The 19,890-nt window shown below is 46.8% G+C and overlaps 11 protein-coding genes across 18 annotated transcripts in view; 5 read left to right on the top strand and 6 right to left on the bottom strand.

Moving 5' to 3' along the window:
- The window catches only part of LOC120900249, a 64,983-nt gene extending 57,049 nt beyond the window's left edge, over positions 1–7,934 (bottom strand). For all 6 annotated transcript variants that reach the window (XM_040307000.1, XM_040307004.1, XM_040307007.1 and 3 more), the window contains exon 1: positions 7,668–7,934. The gene's annotated coding sequence lies outside the window, so the exon portion shown is untranslated. The remainder of the gene's footprint in view (positions 1–7,667) is intronic.
- Positions 7,935–8,109: 175 nt separating this feature from the next.
- On the bottom strand, positions 8,110–9,350 carry LOC120901511 (ribonuclease P protein subunit p30). Its single transcript, XM_040309525.1, has 4 exons — positions 9,204–9,350; positions 9,041–9,144; positions 8,557–8,975; positions 8,110–8,473 (listed from the first exon to the last, which is right to left on the bottom strand). The coding sequence occupies exons 1-4, from the start codon at positions 9,289–9,291 to the stop codon at positions 8,164–8,166; spliced, it is 921 nt and encodes a 306-aa protein (XP_040165459.1). The 5' UTR covers positions 9,292–9,350; the 3' UTR covers positions 8,110–8,163.
- Positions 9,351–9,714: 364 nt separating this feature from the next.
- LOC120902159 lies at positions 9,715–10,339 on the bottom strand. The gene is made up of 2 exons (XM_040310701.1): positions 10,297–10,339; positions 9,715–10,231 (listed from the first exon to the last, which is right to left on the bottom strand). The coding sequence occupies exons 1-2, from the start codon at positions 10,300–10,302 to the stop codon at positions 9,776–9,778; spliced, it is 462 nt and encodes a 153-aa protein (XP_040166635.1). The 5' UTR covers positions 10,303–10,339; the 3' UTR covers positions 9,715–9,775.
- On the top strand, positions 10,332–11,218 carry LOC120902158 (glycine-rich protein-like). The gene is made up of 2 exons (XM_040310700.1): positions 10,332–10,574; positions 10,652–11,218. Exons 1-2 carry the CDS (start codon positions 10,569–10,571, stop codon positions 11,150–11,152), a joined length of 507 nt encoding a protein of 168 aa, XP_040166634.1. The 5' UTR covers positions 10,332–10,568; the 3' UTR covers positions 11,153–11,218.
- A 1,008-nt stretch (positions 11,219–12,226) lies between these two features.
- On the bottom strand, positions 12,227–13,232 carry LOC120899565 (shematrin-like protein 1). The gene is made up of 2 exons (XM_040305562.1): positions 12,953–13,232; positions 12,227–12,876 (listed from the first exon to the last, which is right to left on the bottom strand). Exons 1-2 carry the CDS (start codon positions 12,956–12,958, stop codon positions 12,289–12,291), a joined length of 594 nt encoding a protein of 197 aa, XP_040161496.1. The 5' UTR covers positions 12,959–13,232; the 3' UTR covers positions 12,227–12,288.
- LOC120899567 lies at positions 13,190–16,526 on the top strand. 2 transcript variants are annotated; one of them, XM_040305565.1, is made up of 3 exons: positions 13,190–13,230; positions 13,296–13,647; positions 16,329–16,526. In XM_040305565.1, exons 1-3 carry the CDS (start codon positions 13,225–13,227, stop codon positions 16,463–16,465), a joined length of 495 nt encoding a protein of 164 aa, XP_040161499.1. In that variant the 5' UTR covers positions 13,190–13,224; the 3' UTR covers positions 16,466–16,526. The 2 variants fall into 2 exon arrangements, with proteins under 2 accessions (XP_040161499.1, XP_040161498.1); XM_040305564.1 differs by lacking the exon at positions 16,329–16,526 and having other exon boundaries at positions 13,296–13,878.
- LOC120899569 (cuticle protein 16.5-like) lies at positions 14,008–14,760 on the top strand. Its single transcript, XM_040305566.1, has 2 exons — positions 14,008–14,149; positions 14,227–14,760. Exons 1-2 carry the CDS (start codon positions 14,144–14,146, stop codon positions 14,710–14,712), a joined length of 492 nt encoding a protein of 163 aa, XP_040161500.1. The 5' UTR covers positions 14,008–14,143; the 3' UTR covers positions 14,713–14,760.
- LOC120899566 (prisilkin-39-like) lies at positions 14,948–15,959 on the bottom strand. The gene is made up of 2 exons (XM_040305563.1): positions 15,667–15,959; positions 14,948–15,590 (listed from the first exon to the last, which is right to left on the bottom strand). Exons 1-2 carry the CDS (start codon positions 15,670–15,672, stop codon positions 15,003–15,005), a joined length of 594 nt encoding a protein of 197 aa, XP_040161497.1. The 5' UTR covers positions 15,673–15,959; the 3' UTR covers positions 14,948–15,002.
- A 121-nt stretch (positions 16,527–16,647) lies between the features above and the next one.
- LOC120899564 (cuticle protein 16.5-like) lies at positions 16,648–17,566 on the top strand. Its single transcript, XM_040305561.1, has 2 exons — positions 16,648–16,794; positions 16,872–17,566. The coding sequence occupies exons 1-2, from the start codon at positions 16,789–16,791 to the stop codon at positions 17,469–17,471; spliced, it is 606 nt and encodes a 201-aa protein (XP_040161495.1). The 5' UTR covers positions 16,648–16,788; the 3' UTR covers positions 17,472–17,566.
- Positions 17,567–17,602: 36 nt separating this feature from the next.
- On the bottom strand, positions 17,603–18,805 carry LOC120899563 (prisilkin-39-like). 2 transcript variants are annotated; one of them, XM_040305560.1, is made up of 3 exons: positions 18,452–18,805; positions 17,954–18,374; positions 17,603–17,866 (listed from the first exon to the last, which is right to left on the bottom strand). In XM_040305560.1, exons 1-3 carry the CDS (start codon positions 18,455–18,457, stop codon positions 17,697–17,699), a joined length of 597 nt encoding a protein of 198 aa, XP_040161494.1. In that variant the 5' UTR covers positions 18,458–18,805; the 3' UTR covers positions 17,603–17,696. The 2 variants fall into 2 exon arrangements, with proteins under 2 accessions (XP_040161494.1, XP_040161493.1); XM_040305559.1 differs by having other exon boundaries at positions 17,603–18,374.
- On the top strand, positions 18,690–19,258 carry LOC120899570. Its single transcript, XM_040305567.1, has 2 exons — positions 18,690–18,731; positions 18,797–19,258. The coding sequence occupies exons 1-2, from the start codon at positions 18,726–18,728 to the stop codon at positions 19,241–19,243; spliced, it is 453 nt and encodes a 150-aa protein (XP_040161501.1). The 5' UTR covers positions 18,690–18,725; the 3' UTR covers positions 19,244–19,258.
- Positions 19,259–19,890: the final 632 nt, after the last annotated feature.

The raw sequence follows: 19,890 nt of genomic DNA, 5'->3' as shown, positions 1-19,890 counted from the left end.
AAGTAGGAAGATTCGAGTGGATGGAATATTAATTATTTCCCATGTAGCATCTATAAATCAAGTTGATGTTTATACGAGCCATTTTGTATCTTTATAATCATTATTTTATGAAAATCCTATTATTGGTTTTTTAGTAACACAATGTACAATGTACTACTGCTACGACGACTACTGCCATTGGCATAAATAAACATCAAAGCCATAAAAAATTACTTCTACGAATATTTGAAATTAGCTTACCTTTAGAGCATGTATTTTGAATATCAATCGAGCAGCTACTCGAATTAACGAACGCGATCGAAATACCGATCAGCATCATCTTCAGAGTCCCCCACAGACACACTGGCCGGTAATAATTCGAGCTCGTTACACGCAAGTACTAATTCACTCTTCTTAAAGCATCAACAAAAAAAAAGTCGAAACGTGGCCAGAGCACGGCACGTCGGAGAGAGTACACAACACCGAAAATGCGAAATCATCATCTTCACGGGGAGTAGTTGCCTTTGAGCTGGTTGAGTTTGAAACGAGAAATGAGGTCCACCACACCGGGATTGGGCTGACCCCCGTCGATATCTGGCGGAGGCCCAGGGAACGGCAGCAGCCACCAACGCTCGCTAGAGGAGCTAGTGTCCACTTCCCACCGTCAGCGAGACATGTCATTTGATTTTGTCACTCTCGACCGCGTTTGGGCCTATTGCTACGCTCGTGCAAATATGGAGATGTCTCGTGTCGGGCGTCACCGTCGTCTTTGGTTCCTACACCACACCACTGCTACACACACGCGCGCGCGCGCAAGCGAAACAGCCAGTGCAACCACACACAAAAACCCTTTTTATTACGCTATTTCGACTTCACTCGGAAACGGTTGGCGCAGTAGTTGACAGGAGCACAATTGATCATTGATTTAACGCGCGCGCGCTCCGCTCTCGTTTTCTCTTTTGATATTCATTGCTCTTCTCCTGTTCCTGAGGCCGTTCTTCTTCGCCATCGTCATCATCGTCGTCGTCGTCGAATTACTCCACTTTTCTCCCCCCCTCCCTATTGCTTGCATGCTCTGTTACGTTGTCAACGACCCAAGCAGGTTTATAATTACACAATCAGTCTTTAAATTCTCATTTTAATCCCAACCCGTGCGTTAAAAATCATCAATCAACAACATACTAAAATTTCAAAGCAAAATAAATACAGCCACGAACGCACCTTTTCGCATCAAATTATTCAATCTACAGCACCTACTAACAGCGACAAGAGGTGCTTGAACATGTGGAAATGGTTGTACATCATCATCACCAAGATGAAGCGGTGTGTACCAAACCACACTATTAAATTAGCAACACTTTAAACTAACAAGCCTCACTTTACAGCCAATCGAGTTTTGTTCCCTCTCTTTCTCTCTCTCTCTCTCTGTCCATCTCATCCAGCAACCGCTTTCATTTCGTATTCAGAAGACGATAATGAACAATAAAAAGTAAAGAAAGAAACAAGAAACCGGTATGCGCTAGGAAACCTCGCAGCGTGCCGATACATACACGCAGGTGGAACACGGAGCAGCGCGCATCTAGTGATAGGAGTGGGAAAGATAGGCCAACAACACGAGTGAGACAGGGGTCTAAAAATGTCCCACCTTAATCGATGTAAAATTTAATATTAACTAGTTAAGGCCCGGTAAAATCTACCGGATGTCCTCAAATTAAGAATTATTTTCAAACACTACACGTTCTGTGGCAACAACCATAACTCAAAGACCTATTTGTTCTTATGCGTTACACCACAAATGCGTTAACCTTGTAACTTCTTGGACAGTTACTGTACTTTGCAGGAACGTTAAATATCGTTGAGGCTACTTTTGAGCCAAGTCACGCAATTTTGTATTTTCGAACTGATACGTTCCATGCCTCTGTTGACACAAATGTATAATTTTTTGATTATTATTTTTTAGTTATCGGCGTGATTTTATGGAAAGCATAGCTAAGTAGTAACCTCAACAACGCGATCATTGTATAACGTATTGATGTGCAGTGGATTAAAACAATTAGGATGCCGCTAATACATATACAACATTTTTAGATCCAATCCCAATTGCGTACTTAAAAACATACAATTTTTGAAATGCTCACTTCTGCTTCAATCCATTTTGTGTTTTTTGTGCCCATAGATGTAAGATTGAACTATAAAAATATGATATTGCACGTGGTTCAAATTCCATTTCTACTCTTTTTTTTCGACTTATGTTTCATACGTTAGGTAATAAGTAATAGATGCTTAGAACATTATCAATGTAAATTTTCCCGGTCTTAAATTTCAAAAAGGTCATTTCCAAAAACGCCGTCAAAATTTTATTTTACTATCCTGATACTGGTTTTGAAGTATTGAATGGAATTGGTATTTGTGTATGAGACAATTGTTATTGTTGCGCCAAATATCAAATTTCAACAGTGAACATATCCCCTCAAATAACCATTCCAAATGTCTAGTTCTAATATTCCAATCTATACTGTTATAGAAAAGAATGGTTCAACACTGTTATAACCTTTCCAGATCAATTAACTAAATTCACGTTTACTGCCAAACTACTTTAAATACTCTTGAACCCCCACATCTTTCAGATTTTGCTTCTAATTTGACATGTCCTTAATTATAACGTGGTTGTTCTTAATCAGCACCATAGTACGGTGATAGCATCACATGGTAGATATCGCCATCACTCTTGATAGATACAGTCAGAATCTTTTCAGCCTTCTTGGGCACGTTACATTGAGCATAGTTTCATTGTCAATCATTCTGCAGTTGATGCTAATCCGGCTAAATGCAGTGCGCACGGTTGTCTCACCTAACGCGCAGTATGTTGCAGTCATGTTGCACAATGAACCATCTCTCCCTTTAGTGCTTTGTTCCGGAAGGACATCCTGAAATAAGTAGTTCTTCCCACCCGCGAGCAAATCGTTACAAATTCAATTTTAACTTTCAAGCCACCAACATCCGCCGCTTTCTTGCTCGGAATTTCAGCAAGGCTTTTTAGCATATGGCCGCTTAGGGTCTCTCGGCTACATCTGCCTCTTATTGTCATGCGTTGTCCTTGTCCCGACTCAGCCAATATTGCGGAGTAGTAGATTTGAGGGAGTAGTAGATTTGGGGTGGTCCCTTGGTACGTGGTCATCAACTCGAACGACTCAATAACATGCCCGTCATGGGTTCAAACCCAGAATGGACCGTCCGCCCGTAGCAAGGATTGAATATCCGGCTACGTGGTAATGAATTAAGTCTCGAAAGCCTGTATAGGCCGGCATGTCCGCGTAGGACGTTACGACAAAAAGAAGAAGATTTGAGGGAGTGTACATGTTCGACTTCCTAGGTATAGCCACCCGTTTTACAGGATATTCTGTACCACACTTATCTGCCGATGACGACGGTGTAGGTAGTATTCGAGGTGCTTAAGCACCAATAATGAGTATGGTTGGCTTTATTAATGATTGAATGAATTGGAATATCAACCATTTCACAATTAGGCTAATTTGGATAGTTTTCAAACATGTTTTTTTTTTTATATTGCCTTGAATATCTTGATTAATAATGGGAAGGGGTATGAGATGGGACACTTTGGCTGGTATTATTGAATCCGTCCGTAGAGGGAACGTACGGCGCTCACATGAAATTCTAGGGATGGCAACACATTTCTTGAGCTCGGTCATACAACGCCGCGGTGAATAACTGTAGCAACCATATAGTACGTTAGGAAAATGAGTGTCGGGACGTACGCCGCCGCTACGAACGGATTCAATAATACCAGTCTTCATCATCAGGTGGCTAATTTGCAACTTTAATTATTAAAAAAAAAATCATTATATCCAATACCATGTGTTTTCAAATCGGTTTGTGTAAACAAAAAATCTAAGTAACCATTGCCCTCATTACCCGCGGGCTGGCAGTGTTGCATGGAGCAAATCCTTTCGCAGCAACGCGCGTTGCTAAGAGAGCTCTGCTCTCACCGCTTTCTCTCTCTCGCTGAATGTTTACTCTCACGTCATTGTAGCGATTTTCGATTTTATATATAGTGAGAAGCAGCAGTGTTTGAAGTATTTGTTGCCTTTAAAAGATTCAAAACAGAAAATCAACTTTAAAACATTATGGCTCGTGTATTGTTCTGCACACAGACGCATTGTGTTTGTGTGTGTGTGTGTGTGTGTGTGTGTGTGTGTGTGTGTGTGTGTGTGTGTGTGTGTGTGTGTGTGTGTGTGTGTGTGTGTGTGTGTGTGTGTGTATGTGTTTGTGTGTTTGTCTTCTTTGCTCTTCCTTTTTTGCTGGCTGTACACCACACAAGCATTTGATTCGCTTGTCCGCCACAACGCGTCGCCACCGAATAGCAAGCCACACGCCGGTAAACAGAAGGTAAAAGGAATATGTGAGCTCGTGTGTGTGTATTTGTGAGCGTTGTATGAGGGAGCAAGATGGATGAGTGAATGAGATCGACCATGGATGAAAAGAAATCGAACAAATGCCAAACGTGAGAGACACGTGAGATAGATAAGACTTCATCTCATTGCATCTCATTCAACACGATGATGAGAAGTGAATATCCTCACCGTACAGATGTGAGACAGGATTAGGACATTCGAGCTACACAAAATCGATCAAAGGCCCACACAAAAATGATAATCATATGTCAACTCACATGGCTTATAGTTGATATTTTTAGATAATTGATAAAAAATTATTTTACACAACATGCAAACCTGAGCTCCTTAATCTTGAAAGCCAATACATTTTTAAGGTCCAACCTTCATGATGATTAAGTACAATAAAAAGCATAATTGTATCATAAAGCTGCCAAACTATTCAACCAACAATCATATAAAATCAGTTAAATTTCAGGTGCTCACAAATAAAAGAAACAGTTTAGGTAAGCCAAAAACAATCGTCGTTGTAATTAACAAATAAAAAACTAATTCTTTTCTTAAAAATGCAAACCATCAATGAAAACATACATCGATTCGAGCAGTTTCAATCATTGCCATTAATCGTCGTTCGAAAACGACAGCAGCTCTCGATTGTGTTTTGCGACTAGCGCGCGCACGAGACGCACAATCGATGTCCCGTTTCGCTCTTGCTCACACCACACTCTTTTCTCACCACAGCGCCCCATTCTTGCTTCCCACTCCAAACTCACACACACATACATACATTCACCCAGCCTGACACACAGCAGTACCACCTTCGAAATGCACACACACCTTTAGGATTCTTCTGCATTTTTGTTTGTTCGCTCGCCTCTTCTTTGCATCTCTCACGCGCGCATTCGATGCTTTCTTTCGCGTGTGTCTTTCATGCCCCCCTCTTCCATTCTTTCGCCTTCCACCGCACCCGCTCCCCAATACATGTACGTGTGTTGAAGAGTTCGGGGGTTCCATCGTGTGTACTACATCGCTTTCCGGTTCAGCCGCGCCACAGCTTGTACCATTTTTTTCTTTATTTTCGCGATGCGGGTGCGGGACAGCCAACCAGTGAAAGAGAAGGTCCGCAAGCAAAAGGTAGCAGAAGCAAGGGGGATATGGGCGGAGGGTGTTGGCGACCCTTTTTAGAGCATTAACGCAACCATCACCACCAGCACTACTACCACCACTACCACACCATGACCACACTGTTAATTGCAATTGAAGCAAAACACTCATTCCGCGCACACGATCGGACTGATGCGGAAAATCCACCATCTTTGATAGCCAACATACACCCCCCCCATCATTGTCGTCATTGTCGTTGCGAGGTTGTTAATTTTGAATGTTGGAGAAAAAAAAGATCGATTGACCGGGGGCGGCGAATGGGTGCAAAGGTTGCTTCGATTATCAATCACCGTTTTGATGTGAATTTTGAATAATTTTAAATACAATAAGATTAAACATTTCTCACACAGGGTAAGGTGGATGCAATTAGAAAACGGAGGTATTGGAGGTATCATAACTCCAAATAAGGCATTTTTTCTTAAAGCGTATCATGTATTTCCATGACAATCAGTCATTTTCGTTCGATTGTGAATCGTCGTTTGTTTGTTTTAAATTTTACTTAATTCCCTCATAATGCTTCCGGGAGATTCTGCATATTAACGCAAACACAAAAACGTACACCTATACGCGTATACCAGACCTGCCCCTTTTCTGATCGCTTCTCGATTGTATTTTCTTTACAAAGAGAAGAAAAAAATCACAAATCCATGAATGCAATGAATTAAAAAAAAGGCTGTTTAAAGGGCTCTCACACACAACGAAACTACAAATCAAAGCACACTCTGGGGCCAATTCAATTCACTAGATGACGATGATGATATGACGACACGACAGACGGCCCAAGTTGGTGAGGAGAAAAGGAACGTTTTCTTTTGCGTCTTCTTATTCTAGCACACAATCCGTATTCTTGCTACCTCGGTTCTTCGCTCCACACACATAGTCATCACTACACACACACACACACATGCACGCGGATTTTACGGACGGGACAATCTCGACGCGTCTTGTAAGCGCAAAGAAAATTAAGCGAACAAGCGAACAATTACAAGCACGACATCTTTTCTGCATATGCACACACACAAAGACACACGCATACACATTTTGGCCCATGTACGGTGAACGAGGCCCACACATAGAGGGCGTTGCGAACTGGCCAACTACAATATCAAAAATCACACACCCCTTCTCACTGCGCGCACCAGAGCGTATGAAAAACAAAAAAAACTATCCACGAAAAACCAAAAACGGAAGCAATTTCCATACCCGCACAGTGTTTTCAGGGAAAACTTTTCTACACAAAACACACACACGCACACGTTGTCCCTATTTCGTTCGACATCGATCCAAAACAATGGCACGCGACATTTCTTCGGTGGACGATTGGGCCGGGTTGGCAAAAACACACCACACGCACTTTCACGATAGAAAAAGGGGAAGAAGAAATGCACGGTATCGTGCAGGAAAAACACACACACGCGGTATTCCACCAGCAACGGGGGGAGGGAAATCACGCGCGCCGGCTTCCAATTTCTTAAAGGCACACACGAAGCACACGCACCTCCGCAAAAAAAGACGATCCTCACCCATTAAAAAACACCTCCATTTTGTTTCTTCTCATCGATACGATTTTTATCTGGCCGTTCGCTCTCTCTCTCTCTTGCTCGCTCTTTTCTTGGCGTGCGCTCGCTTGCTGCTCACACTTTGCTGTTTGCACGGTGGCGGCGCTGCTGCTGCTGCTGCTGCTCTCGCTCGCGCCTACTTGTGTGAGTTGTGATTGTGTGTTGTACGCTGCTGCTGCTTCTCTCTTTCGCACTGCGTCCCGAAAGTATGTGCTTGTGCTGGCGTGTGTGTGTGTGCGCGTATTCAAGTTTTCTACTCTTCTACCTCTTCTTCACCGCCACGAATGAAAAAAAGCCAGGCTTCCTTTTTTCGCTTCATTTGCCGATGTCAAGAGTTTGAAATCTAATTAGAATATCGAAATTGATCACTTTTAGCTGCACACCACACAACTAATGTACACACAGTCGCTACACAATTACACTGCATGAAAATTCACATCCAGATCTTTTTTCACTACCCCCCTAGCGCTGCGATGTACGAATGCCCACTTCTTCTCGCTTCGTTTTCCCCCACACAGCACACACTTCACTTTATTTCACTCCCAGAACTTACCCCAAAAGTTATGCTGATGGGCGATGGCGGCGGCGGCGGCTAGGCTATAGGTTCATAAATTGTTCGCCGCGCACGCACACGCAAAAAACTAACGAAACGAAAAGTGTTCCACTGCTGGTTCCCTCTGTTCCACGCACAATGAAACGATGAAACTTTTGTGCAGAAAGTAGTCACTTCTGCCCCGTGTGTGTGTCACCGACACGGAGAGCGCGTTCACCTCGACCGGAGCGTGAACCGACTAGTGAAGAATGATGATGTGTGCGTCGCGAAAACGGGCTCGATGCCTGCTGCTGCTGCTGCTGCTGCTTCACTGTGCGCTTCGATGAGCGTGTGTGCGCGCATGTCCCAGAAGCCACACGCACACACGCTCAACCGCGAATCGGATCGAACGAAGTATCGAAGCAGCCGGCGTGTAAACGGAGACCGGTGTGCAAATTGAATGTGCCGTTGAATGTGTGCATTTCGCGTGTTATTTCATTTATTTTACTTTTTTTTCTTAATGTTTAGCCATCTTTTTCGGTGGACGCTTGGTTTCAGCATCCGCATCGCCATCCTCGTCCGTTTCATCGTGATCGTCCATGTTGACATCGTTCTCGTGCTCCCCGTCGCCGTTCTCATCGTCGCTGATGTCTTCCTCCAGCTCGGAGTCAGAGTAATCATCACTATCGTCACGGTTAGGTTCGCGGCGCGCAATCACCACACCCGCCTTGCCTAATCTGCGGCCCTCGGCCGACAGCAGTGTCCGGTTCGGAACACCGCGGATCGCTTCCTTCGACTTCTCCTCCGTCAGCCCAAAAATCAGTCCCCTGGAAAGGCGTACAGTGAATTAGTTCCATTTTCGGATATGATAAAGATGCACAAACCCCAACCAACCAAGCTTGCTACTTACAGATTTGCTATATCGTACGGACTTCTCAGCTGGAACGGATTGGTTGCGCCGCTGGAGATGATTACGTTCCGCGACTTGCCCGTCATATGGTACCGGTGGGCGCGGGTGATAGTTTGCTTCCGATCCGCCGGCGTTACAATGGCCGGACTGTACTTTATCTCGAACGCGATGTTCCGATCGACCGCGAGGTAGTAAAAGTTGCGGGTCGTGCGCAGGTGAATCGATGCCTGGTTGTACGTTATAATATCACATGTCATCGTTTGGCAGGCGTACTGATAGCTGGTGTCCGAGATGGGCAGTGCAGCAATCAGGTTGTAGCAGCGAATATTGTTCGAACGATTCAGTAGCAGCGAAACGGTCGCATCGCCGAACACGACGGTCAATCGGTTGAGCAGACGAATCTGCCCGCCGAATGCGGCCTGACGGAAAAATGCACAGCGAAATTAATTAATTAGGCGAGTATGATGTTGAAGCTTTATCTTACCTTTAGTTCCTTGAGGCAAAACGGCTTCGGAACAACGTCCTGATTGTTTACGGCACTCTTGGTAACATCCACTACTTGCTCGATCGCCACATTGCTATATCCTACTGCAAAGTTTTAGTCGATGTTAGAGCAACTGATTTTTGCATTTGTTTTCTATACCTACACTCTATCGCTTCCTGAATGATTGGTTTAAGGTCCTCTATTCGGGTCGCTGGAATACACAGATCGGAAAAGCCGGTAAAGTTATTCATCCTGCCCGGGTGTGGATTGGATCGTTCTGCGCCCGTCCGTTCTGTATGTAAACAACACACTTTTGATGGGCGCACGTGGGACCTGCTAGCTGCTCGAATGTCATTCCGAATCGAGCAGTGTAGGTCGCGGGCAGTGTTCGAGCAGCTGGTATAATGTTTGAATTTTCATCATTGTTTTCCGTTGGATTCAATTTTTCAAGCGATCGGGTCGAAGATTGTTCTGATTCTTATTGATACGAGTACAGATTTGATTTTTAAACACAAACCTCAATAAAGCTTCCACGGTGTTACAAAAATATAGCATTAAATCGACTAAACATAAATAAACAAAAAGCACCATACCATCCCTTCCAAAGCACACAACGAACGATCGAACAAAGAGAACGGGAAACTAACGCTCGCTCAAACAGAATGGCGATCAGCTTGGGTTAACATTCACACGTCATGAATCGGAGCCGGTTTATTAAAACAATATTATCTACATTTACAACACGTATTTGGCAACGGGAGCAGTCGACAGATACTTGTTGTATCCCAGACCGTATCCTCCATAGTTCCACAGTCCATTATCGACGACTTTGGTGGCGACGACGGGAGCGACCAGCTTGTTGTATCCCAGACCGTATCCGCTGCTCAGTACTGGAGCGACCAGCTTGTTGTATCCCAGATCGTAGCTGTTATCAACGACCGTGGTGGCCAGCACTGGAGCAACCGACGGGTATTCGACCACTTTCCTCACGGCCGGATAGGAACCGTACAACGATGATGGGTAGGAGTACTTGTCCACCGCTGCTGGGAGACCGTACGACGAGCCATAGACCACCTTCGACACCGGAAGTCCATAGCCGTAGCCGTGCTGGTAGGACAGGACATCATCGTATGGCAGGTAGGACGCCTCCGAGGCAGCGACGAACGCCACAGCCATGATTGCAATGAAGAACTGGAATGAGATACAAGAATTGGATGAACAGGGATGTTTGTATCGAGATTTCCGACGAAGCTTACCTTCATTTTGGTTGGATTGGTTGGATGTTGTGTTGATAGAAGAGCTGTACGAATACTGATACCAAAAATAGCTTCGAACGCATCTTATATAGCGCCTCCTACCGGAAGTCCAAAACGAAAGGAAAACTCCGTCGTCAAGGTCCAACAAAAGGCCGGAAAAGCGTCACGTTTGGCTCGTTATAAAAGCAGACGATCATTGGCACAAACGATCACAGTTCACTTGCAACGTTTTCGCGATCATATCCAATCGATCAACGCACTCAACTGTGACCATGAAGGTGAGTTCAATCGATCAATTCGGTTAACATTTGGGTTGGTACTGATAAGTTATCACTGATTTTATTCTTCCTTCTAGGGATTCATCGCGATCGCTGTGTTGGCTCTGGCCACCGTCTCCCAAGGATCATATCTGCCAGCGGTGCAGTCGGTCCTTCCGTACGCCTACAGCTCTGGCCTCCATGGGCTGGGTGCCTATGATGGTCTGGGCCATTACTCGTCGCTCGGTGGACTGGGATACTCATCGGTGCTGGACCATGGCCTCTCCTACCCGTATTCGGCCGCTCTTCCGTACTCTGTCTACAACAACGGTCTGTATGGAGGATACTACGGTGCCAAGTACGCTCCGACTGTGGTCCAGGCCAACGTGAACACTCTGAAAACGGTCAGCCCGCTGGGTCTGTATGGCGGATACGGTGTGGAGCACGGATACGGTCTCGGTCACGGATACGGCTACGGATACAACAACTACCTCCCAGTCCAGGGCCATGCTGCGAAGTACGTTGCTGCCAACCCGGGAGCCGTCCATGTGGCCCCTCTGCCAGGCCATCTGGTCAACCAGAAGTCGATTGTGGCGTAAATGACTGTGATCTCGAACATATGTTTATGGAATTGTAAATAAAGGGAGCATCCTAATCAAAACTAGTTTGCCTATATAATCTCTTCAATTCAATCTTTTTATTTCAATCTTTACACGGTTTGGAGTTATTGACTCATTACTTTGAATACGGAATCGAATTACGAATCAAACCTGACTTCAGCTCCAAACGAACCATCCATCTACCATCCGGCGAATATGAACTAATCCAAACGAATCGTCACAAAGCTGGCCAGTTTGAGAAAATTCGGAGTGAATATGAATGCTTTTCTGTATACCAAAATGAGTTTGAATTCATGTTCAAAACATCAAATGAAAGTGAGGCTGACATAACATTAGGAAAACGATATGTGCAGTGGTCAGCCGTTCCGATTCGTGAACTTACTGTGACAGTAATGCTACCACCAGTCAACGTCAATGGGGATGACAGTATGTCACGCGAGTTAAGATCCTGGAAGGATAAGAATAATTATAAGGTCCGACGGAAAAGGTTCGCATTCTTTAGTATTTATCTAAAAGCAAGTAAATGCAAAAAATACCGTAGATCACACATTCTCGTTTAGGCTTTTTCGAAACAGGAAGAATCGTCCGCATTTATACAGATCATCAAAATTCGTCTGAGTTAACCGGAACCGGTTTAGATTTTTTCGGAACAGTAGAGTGAAATTCGGTTTCTATTCAAAAAAGTAAGTGGATGTTCTGATAGTGATGGATTTCGAGTGTCGGAGGCCTTAAACGGTGAGGCCCACTTTACATTATGAGAGGGAGGAGGGGTAATGGCACCTGGTCCAGTTGAATTTCGTTTCTGTCGAGGGAGTGTTAAGGGTTCATCGGTCACGGGAACCCAACAATACATCGTCCCCGGGGTCCACTCGCTAATACAATGCCGTACTCTACCATCTGTTATAAATGGACTAAAGATTCACGAATCTCCCAAATCGCTGGAGCCTTAAGCGACCCCTTAGTCGGCCCACCGTTACATCATCCACTGGGTTCAGAGTAAATGTTTTCAGCATTAAAATAATACAATACAAGGAAATTTAAAAACGTCACAAATTTTGATTAAGATGTTCCTTTTATTTACAATTCCGTACACATTTGCTCGAGATCACAGTCATTTACGCCACAATCGATTTCTGGTTGACCAGATGGCCTGGTAGAGGAGCCACATGGACGGCTCCCGGATTGGCAGCAACGTACTTCGCAGCATGACCCTGGACTGGGAGGTAGTTGTTGTATCCGTAGCCGTATCCATGACCGAGACCGTATCCGTGCTCCACACCGTATCCTCCATACAGACCCAGCGGGCTGACCGTCTTCAGAGTGTTCACGTTGGCCTGGACCACAGTCGGAGTGTACTTGGCGCCGTAGTATCCGCCATACAGACCCAGCGGGCTGACCGTCTTCAGAGTGTTCACGTTGGCCTGGACCACTGTTGGGGCGTACTTGGCGCCATAGTATCCGCCATACAGGCCGTTGTTGTAGCCAGAGTACGGAAGAGCGGCCGAGTACGGGTAGGAGAGACCATGGTTCAGCACGGACGAGTATCCCAGTCCACCGAGCGACGAGTAATGACCCAGACCATCATAGGCACCCAGGCCATGGAGGCCAGAGCTGTAGGCGTACGGAAGGACCGACTGCACCGCTGGCAGATATGATCCCTGGGAGACGGTGGCCAGAGCCAACACAGCGATCGCGATGAATCCCTGGAAGGAAAAATAGAACCAATGATAACTTATCAGTACCAACCAAATGTTGGCCGAATTGATCGATTGAACCCACCTTCATGGTCACAGTTGAGTGCGTTGATCGATTGGATATGATCGGGAAAACGTTGCAAGTGAACTGTGATCGTTTGTGCCAATGATCGTCTGCTTTTATAACGAGCCAAACGTGACGCTTTTCCGGCCTTTTGTCAGACCTTGACGACGGAGTTTTCCTTTCGTTTTGGACTACCGGTAGGAGGCGCTATAAAAGATGGGTTCGATTGTGTTTTTGATATCACTATTCGTACAGCACTTCTATCAACACAACATCCAACCAATCCAATTAAAATGAAGGTAAGCTTCGTCTTAAATCTCGATACAAACATCCCTGTTCATCCAATTCTTGTATCTCATTCCAGTTCTTCATTGCAATCATGGCTGTGGCGTTCGTCGCTGCCTCGGAGGCGTCCTACCTGCCATACGATGATGTCCTGTCCTACCAGCACGGCTACGGCTATGGACTTCCGGTGTCGAACGTGGTCTATGGCTCGTCGTACGGTCTCCCAGCAGCGGTGGACAAGTACTCCTACCCATCATCGTTGTACGGTTCCTATCCGGCCGTGAAGAAAGTGGTCGAATACCCGTCGGTTGCTCCAGTGCTGGCCACCAAGGTCGTTGATAACAGCTACGATCTGGGATACAACAAGCTGGTCGCTCCAGTGCTGAGCAGCGGATACGGTCTGGGATACAACAAGCTGGTCAGCGGATACGGTCTGGGATACAACAAGCTGGTCAGCGGATATGGTCTGGGATACAACAAGCTGGTGGCTCCCGTCGTCGCCACCAAAGTCGTCGATAATGGACTGTGGAACTATGGAGGATACGGTCTGGGATACAACAAGTATCTGTCGACTGCTCCCGTTGCCAAATACGTGTTGTAAATGTAGATAATATTGTTTTAATAAACCGGCTCCGATTCATGACGTGTGAATGTTAACCCAAGCTGATCGCCGTTCTGTTTGAGCGAGCGTTAGTTTCCCGTTCTTTTTGTTCGATCGTTCGTTGTGTGCTTTGGAAGGGATGGTATGGTATGTTTTGTGGTGATTTTGGGGAATGCATTTTTTTGTTGTACTTTGGAAACTACATTCATGATTGTGTTTCCTTCTACTGGTATAAAAGGCGTCTCTGTACTCGTATCAATCAGAATCAGAACGATCTTCGACTCGATCGCATACCAGCAACCAACTCAAACCCCTAACCAGCAATCATGAAGGTAATTCAAAGGCTTTATCATCTCCATCAAGTGTCCTCAAGTAAACGCTCCTGTTTTCTGGATCTTTTTCTTATCAGTGCATCGCAGCTGTAGTCATGGTGGCTCTGGCCGTCGTCGCTGAGTGCGGCCTCATTCCGGCTCCGGTGGTCTACTCTGCTCCCCAGACGACTGTAGTCCAGCAGAATGTGGCTCCGAAGTACGTGGTTTCGGCCCCTCTCGCGTACGCCGCTCCCGCTTACTCCTATGCCGCTCCCGCTTACTCCTATGCTGCGCAAACCGTCTCCCATGCCGTCCCAGCCGTCTCGTATGCCCGTGTCGCCTCAGTAGCTCCAGTCGCCTACTCCGCGCCATCGTTCTACGCTGATTCGGATGTGGTGGAAGCTGCTCCAGTGGCCGTAGCTCCTGCTGCCACCGTCGTCGCCCAGCCCGCCGTGGCTGTTGTCGCCCAGAAGGAGGCTCGCTATGTTGCTGCCAATCGTGGCGCCGTCCATGAGGCTCCTCTGGCCGGACATGCCGTCAACCAGCAGTCCCTGAACCTTGAAGCTGCACCAGGAACTCTGTAAACATAATTTATTATCCATGTACAAAATCCAGTCGCGCTTAGAACTTAAACGAAATAAACTTGAACATGTTTCAAAGTGAAATGATGATTTGTTTCATATGCTTGATGAGCTGACGCTTGTGTTAAAGAAAATTAGTAAAAAGTTGTTGGATTTAAAATTAATTGGTTTGTCAAACACTAGAATGCATTGAAAACTTAAAATATAGGATAATGTGGAAGACCATCCAAGTTTTGGGTTAAATATTCCATTTATTTACAATTTCACATACATTTGCTTGAGATCACAGTCATTTACGCCACAATCGACTTCTGGTTGACGAGATGGCCTGGCAGAGGGGCCACATGGACGGCTCCCGGGTTGGCAGCAACGTACTTCGCAGCATGACCCTGGACTGGGAGGTAGTTGTTGTATCCGTAGCCGTATCCGTGACCGAGTCCGTATCCGTGCTCCACTCCGTATCCTCCATACAGACCCAGTGGGCTGACCGTCTTCAGAGTGTTCACGTTGGCCTGGACCACAGTCGGAGCGTACTTGGCGCCGTAGTATCCTCCATACAGACCCAGCGGGCTGACCGTCTTCAGAGTGTTAACGTTGGCCTGGACCACAGTTGGGGCGTACTTGGCGCCATAGTATCCGCCATACAGACCGTTGTTGTAGCCAGAGTACGGAAGAGCGGCCGAGTACGGGTAGGAGAGGCCATGGTCCAGCACGGACGAGTATCCCAGTCCACCGAGCGACGAGTAATGACCCAGACCATCATAGGCACCCAGCCCATGGAGGCCAGAGCTGTAGGCGTACGGAAGGACCGACTGCACCGCTGGCAGATATGATCCTTGGGAGACGGTGGCCAGAGCCAACACAGCGATCGCGATGAATACCTGGAAGGAAGAATAGAACCAATGATAACTTATCAGTACCAACCAAATGTTGACCGAGTTGATCGATTGAACTCACCTTCATGGTCACAGTTGAGTGCGTTGATCGATTGGATATGATCGCGAAAACGTTGCAAGTGAACTGTGATCGTTTGTCCCAATGATCGTCTGCTTTTATAACGAGCCGAACGTGACGCTTTTCCGGCCTTTTGTCAGACCTTGACGACGGAGTTTTCCTTTCGTTTTGGACTACCGGTAGGAGGCGCTATAAAAGATGGGTTCGATTGTGTTTTTGATATCACTATTCGTACAGCACTTCTATCAACACAACATCCAACCAATCCAATTAAAATGAAGGTAAGCTTCGTCTTAAATCTCGATACAAACATCCCTGTTCATCCAATTCTTGTATCTCATTCCAGTTCTTCATTGCAATCATGGCTGTGGCGTTCGTCGCTGCCTCGGAGGCGTCCTACCTGCCATACGATGATGTCCTGTCCTACCAGCACGGCTACGGCTATGGACTTCCGGTGTCGAAGGTGGTCTATGGCTCGTCGTACGGTCTCCCAGCAGCGGTGGACAAGTACTCCTACCCATCATCGTTGTACGGTTCCTATCCGGCCGTGAAGAAAGTGGTCGAATACCCGTCGGTTGCTCCAGTGCTGGCCACCACGGTCGTTGATAACAGCTACGATCTGGGATACAACAAGCTGGTCGCTCCAGTACTGAGCAGCGGATATGGTCTGGGATACAACAAGCTGGTCGCTCCCGTCGTCGCCACCAAAGTCGTCGATAATGGACTGTGGAACTATGGAGGATACGGTCTGGGATACAACAAGTATCTGTCGACTGCTCCCGTTGCCAAATACGTGTTGTAAATGTAGATAATATTGTTTTAATAAACCGGCTCCGATTCATGACGTGTGAATGTTAACCCAAGCTGATCGCCATTCTGTTTGAGCGAGCGTTAGTTTCCCGTTCTCTTTGTTCGATCGTTCGTTGTGTGCTTTGGAAGGGATGGTATGGTTGTTTGGGGAGATTTTGGGGATGGCATTTTTTGTTGTACTTTGGAAACTACATTCATGATTGTGTTTCCTTCTACTGGTATAAAAGGCGTCTCTGTACTCGTATCAATCAGAATCAGAACGATCTTCGACTCGATCGCATACCAGCAACCAACTCAAACCCCTAACCAGCAATCATGAAGGTAATTCAAAGGCTTTATCATCTCCATCAAGTGTCCTCAAGTAAACGCTCCTGTTTTCTGGATCTTTTTCTTATCAGTGCATCGCAGCTGTAGTCATGGTGGCTCTGGCCGTCGTCGCTGAGTGCGGCCTCATTCCGGCTTCGGTGGTGTACTCTGCTCCCCTGACGACTGTCGTCCAGCAGAATGTGGCTCCGAAGTACGTGGTTTCGGCCCCTCTCGCGTACACCGCTCCCGCTTACTCCTATGCTGCTCCCGCTTACTCCTATGCCGCTCCCGCTTACTCCTATGCCGCTCCGTCCTACTCCTATGCTGCGCAAACCGTCTCCCATGCCGTCCCGTATGCCCGTGTCGCCTCAGTAGCTCCAGTCGCCTACTCCGCGCCATCGTTCTACGCTGATTCGGATGTGGTGGAAGCTGCTCCAGTGGCCGTAGCTCCTGCTGCCACCGTCGTCGCCCAGCCCGCCGTGGCTGTTGTCGCCCAGAAGGAGGCTCGCTATGTTGCTGCCAATCGTGGCGCCGTCCATGAGGCTCCTCTAGCCGGACATGTCGTCAACCAGCAGTCCCAGAACCTCGAAGCTGCACCAAGAATGAAGGTGATCAATGAGGCGACTGTAATATACAAGACCAATGAGCATGGTACAGTGGTCAACTCATACGACTTAACAACATGCCCGTGATGGGTTCAAGACCCAAATGGACCGTACCCTCATACGTTGGTCTGAGTATCCTGCTATGCGTACATCAATTAGTCACTGAAAGCTAAGCTTACTAGTAAGTACAGGCAGCCTTGATCGACAACGGTTGGTGTCCCAAAGAAGAATAACTAGTAGACCAATCATATTTTGAGTTGAATGTTCAATTTATTTACAATTCCCCATACATTTGTTCGAGATCATAGTCATTTACGCCACAATCGATTTCTGGTTGACCAGATGGCCTGGTAGAGGGGCCACATGGACGGCTCCCGGGTTGGCAGCAACGTACTTCGCAGCATGACCCTGGACTGGGAGGTAGTTGTTGTATCCGTAGCCGTATCCGTGACCGAGACCGTATCCGTGCTCCACACCGTATCCTCCATATAGACCCAGCGGGCTGACCGTCTTCAGAGTGTTCACGTTGGCCTGGACCACAGTCGGAGCGTACTTGGCACCGTAGTATCCTCCATACAGACCCAGCGGGCTGACCGTCTTCAGAGTGTTCACGTTGGCCTGGACCACAGTCGGAGCGTACTTGGCACCGTAGTATCCTCCATACAGACCCAGCGGGCTGACCGTCTTCAGAGTGTTTACGTTGGCCTGGACCACAGTTGGGGCGTACTTGGCACCGTAGTATCCGCCATACAGACCGTTGTTGTAGCCAGAGTACGGAAGAGCGGCCGAGTACGGGTAGGAGAGGCCATGGTCCAGCACGGACGAGTATCCGAGTCCACCGAGCGATGGCGAGTAATGGCCCAGACCATCATAGGCACCCAGGCCATGGAGGCCAGAGCTGTAGGCGTACGGAAGGACCGACTGCACCGCTGGCAGATACGATCCTTGGGAGACGGTGGCCAGAGCCAACACAGCGATCGCGATGAATCCCTGGAAGGAAGAATAAAATCAGTGATAACTTATCAGTACCAACCCAAATGTTGGCCGAATTGATCGATTGAACTCACCTTCATGGTCACAGTTGAGTGCGTTGATCGATTGGATATGATCGCGAAAACGTTGCAAGTGAACTGTGATCGTTTGAGCCAATGATCGTCTGCTTTTATAACGAGCCAAACGCGACGCTTTTCCGGCCTTCTGTTGGACCTTGACGACGGAGTTTTCCTTTCGTTTTGGACTTCCGGTATAAAACACTATAAATGATGCGTTCGATTGTGTTTTTGGTATCACTATTCGTACAGCTCTTCTATCAACACAACACTTCCAACCAAACCAACTAAAATGAAGGTAGGCTTCTAGGGAAATTCCTTTAGAAACATCCATCCTCATTCATTTATTCTATCTCATTCCAGTTCTTCATTGCAATCATGGCTGTGGCGTTCGTGGCTGCCTCGGAGGCGTCCTACCTGCCATACGATGATGTCCTGTCCTACCAGCACGGCTACGGCTATGGACTTCCGGTGTCGAACGTGGTCTATGGCTCGTCGTACGGTCTCCCAGCAGCGGTGGACAAGTACTCCTACCCATCATCGTTGTACGGTTCCTATCCGGCCGTGAAGAAAGTGGTCGAATACCCGTCGGTTGCTCCAGTGCTGGCCACCAAGGTCGTTGATAACAGCTACGATCTGGGATACAACAAGCTGGTCGCTCCAGTGCTGAGCAGCGGATACGGTCTGGGATACAACAAGCTGGTCGCTCCCGTCGTCGCCACCAAAGTCGTCGATAATGGACTGTGGAACTATGGAGGATACGGTCTGGGATACAACAAGTATCTGCCGTCTGCCAAGTATGTTCTCTAAGCTTTCCGACACCGACGTGATCAACCTTCACAATCGAACTACCGGAATCTCTAATACCTGTTCTGGGGCTACGTTTATTTCGCCATGAAAATAAAATGCTTTTACGTGTTATGCTACTTTAAGTCCGTTTTCCTAACCAATACTCATATTTCCCTGTGTGTAAGTGGAATGATCGTCGTTTGCTTCGTACCGAACGATGATCATCCCTATCTTTAACTCCTCAAAAGCTGCTCTGCGGCGCGCGATAGCAGCATGCAAACAGAAGAGAGGGAACAATCTGTAATTCAAATAAGGTGTCCCTCCCAACGATGAGCGTTGGATTGCATCTCTCACATCCATTCCCCCGCAAGACGCAAATAAGTGACCTAAGAAAGCAAAGAGTCGATGTCACTTCCAGGAAGACTGACTTCATTTGCTGGCGATAAGAACTGATTGGCACACTGCTACGGGAGCTAATCTTTATGCAAAGAGGCTACACCACACCACATTACCCCGTAGTACTTATCATCATCAATTGTTTGAGCTACATTCCTTCCATGATCATGATAGTAGTATACGATCACTCCACAATTCTTCTGCCGTCAGTGCGCTTTATTTCTTTCATGAGCAATAGAAATCAACATCACAAACACACCACAACGTTACCA

Source organism: Anopheles arabiensis, chromosome 3 (assembly GCF_016920715.1).
Source record: "Anopheles arabiensis isolate DONGOLA chromosome 3, AaraD3, whole genome shotgun sequence".
In the NCBI taxonomy this organism is placed as follows: Eukaryota; Metazoa; Arthropoda; class Insecta; order Diptera; family Culicidae; genus Anopheles; species Anopheles arabiensis.
This window is presented reverse-complemented; position numbering and strand designations above follow the sequence as displayed.

Excerpts from the sequence above, each read along its gene's own strand:
- LOC120901511 (XM_040309525.1), bottom strand. The coding sequence starts at position 9,291 with ATGAATAACTTTACCGGCTTTTCCGATCTGTGTATTCCAGCGACCCGA. Across the intron at positions 8,976-9,040 it reads TTTGCCTCAAGGAACTAAAG|GCCGCATTCGGCGGGCAGAT; the intron begins GTAAGATAAAGC and ends TTTTTCCGTCAG. Across the intron at positions 8,474-8,556 it reads CCGTACGATATAGCAAATCT|GGGACTGATTTTTGGGCTGA; the intron begins GTAAGTAGCAAG and ends ACGCCTTTCCAG.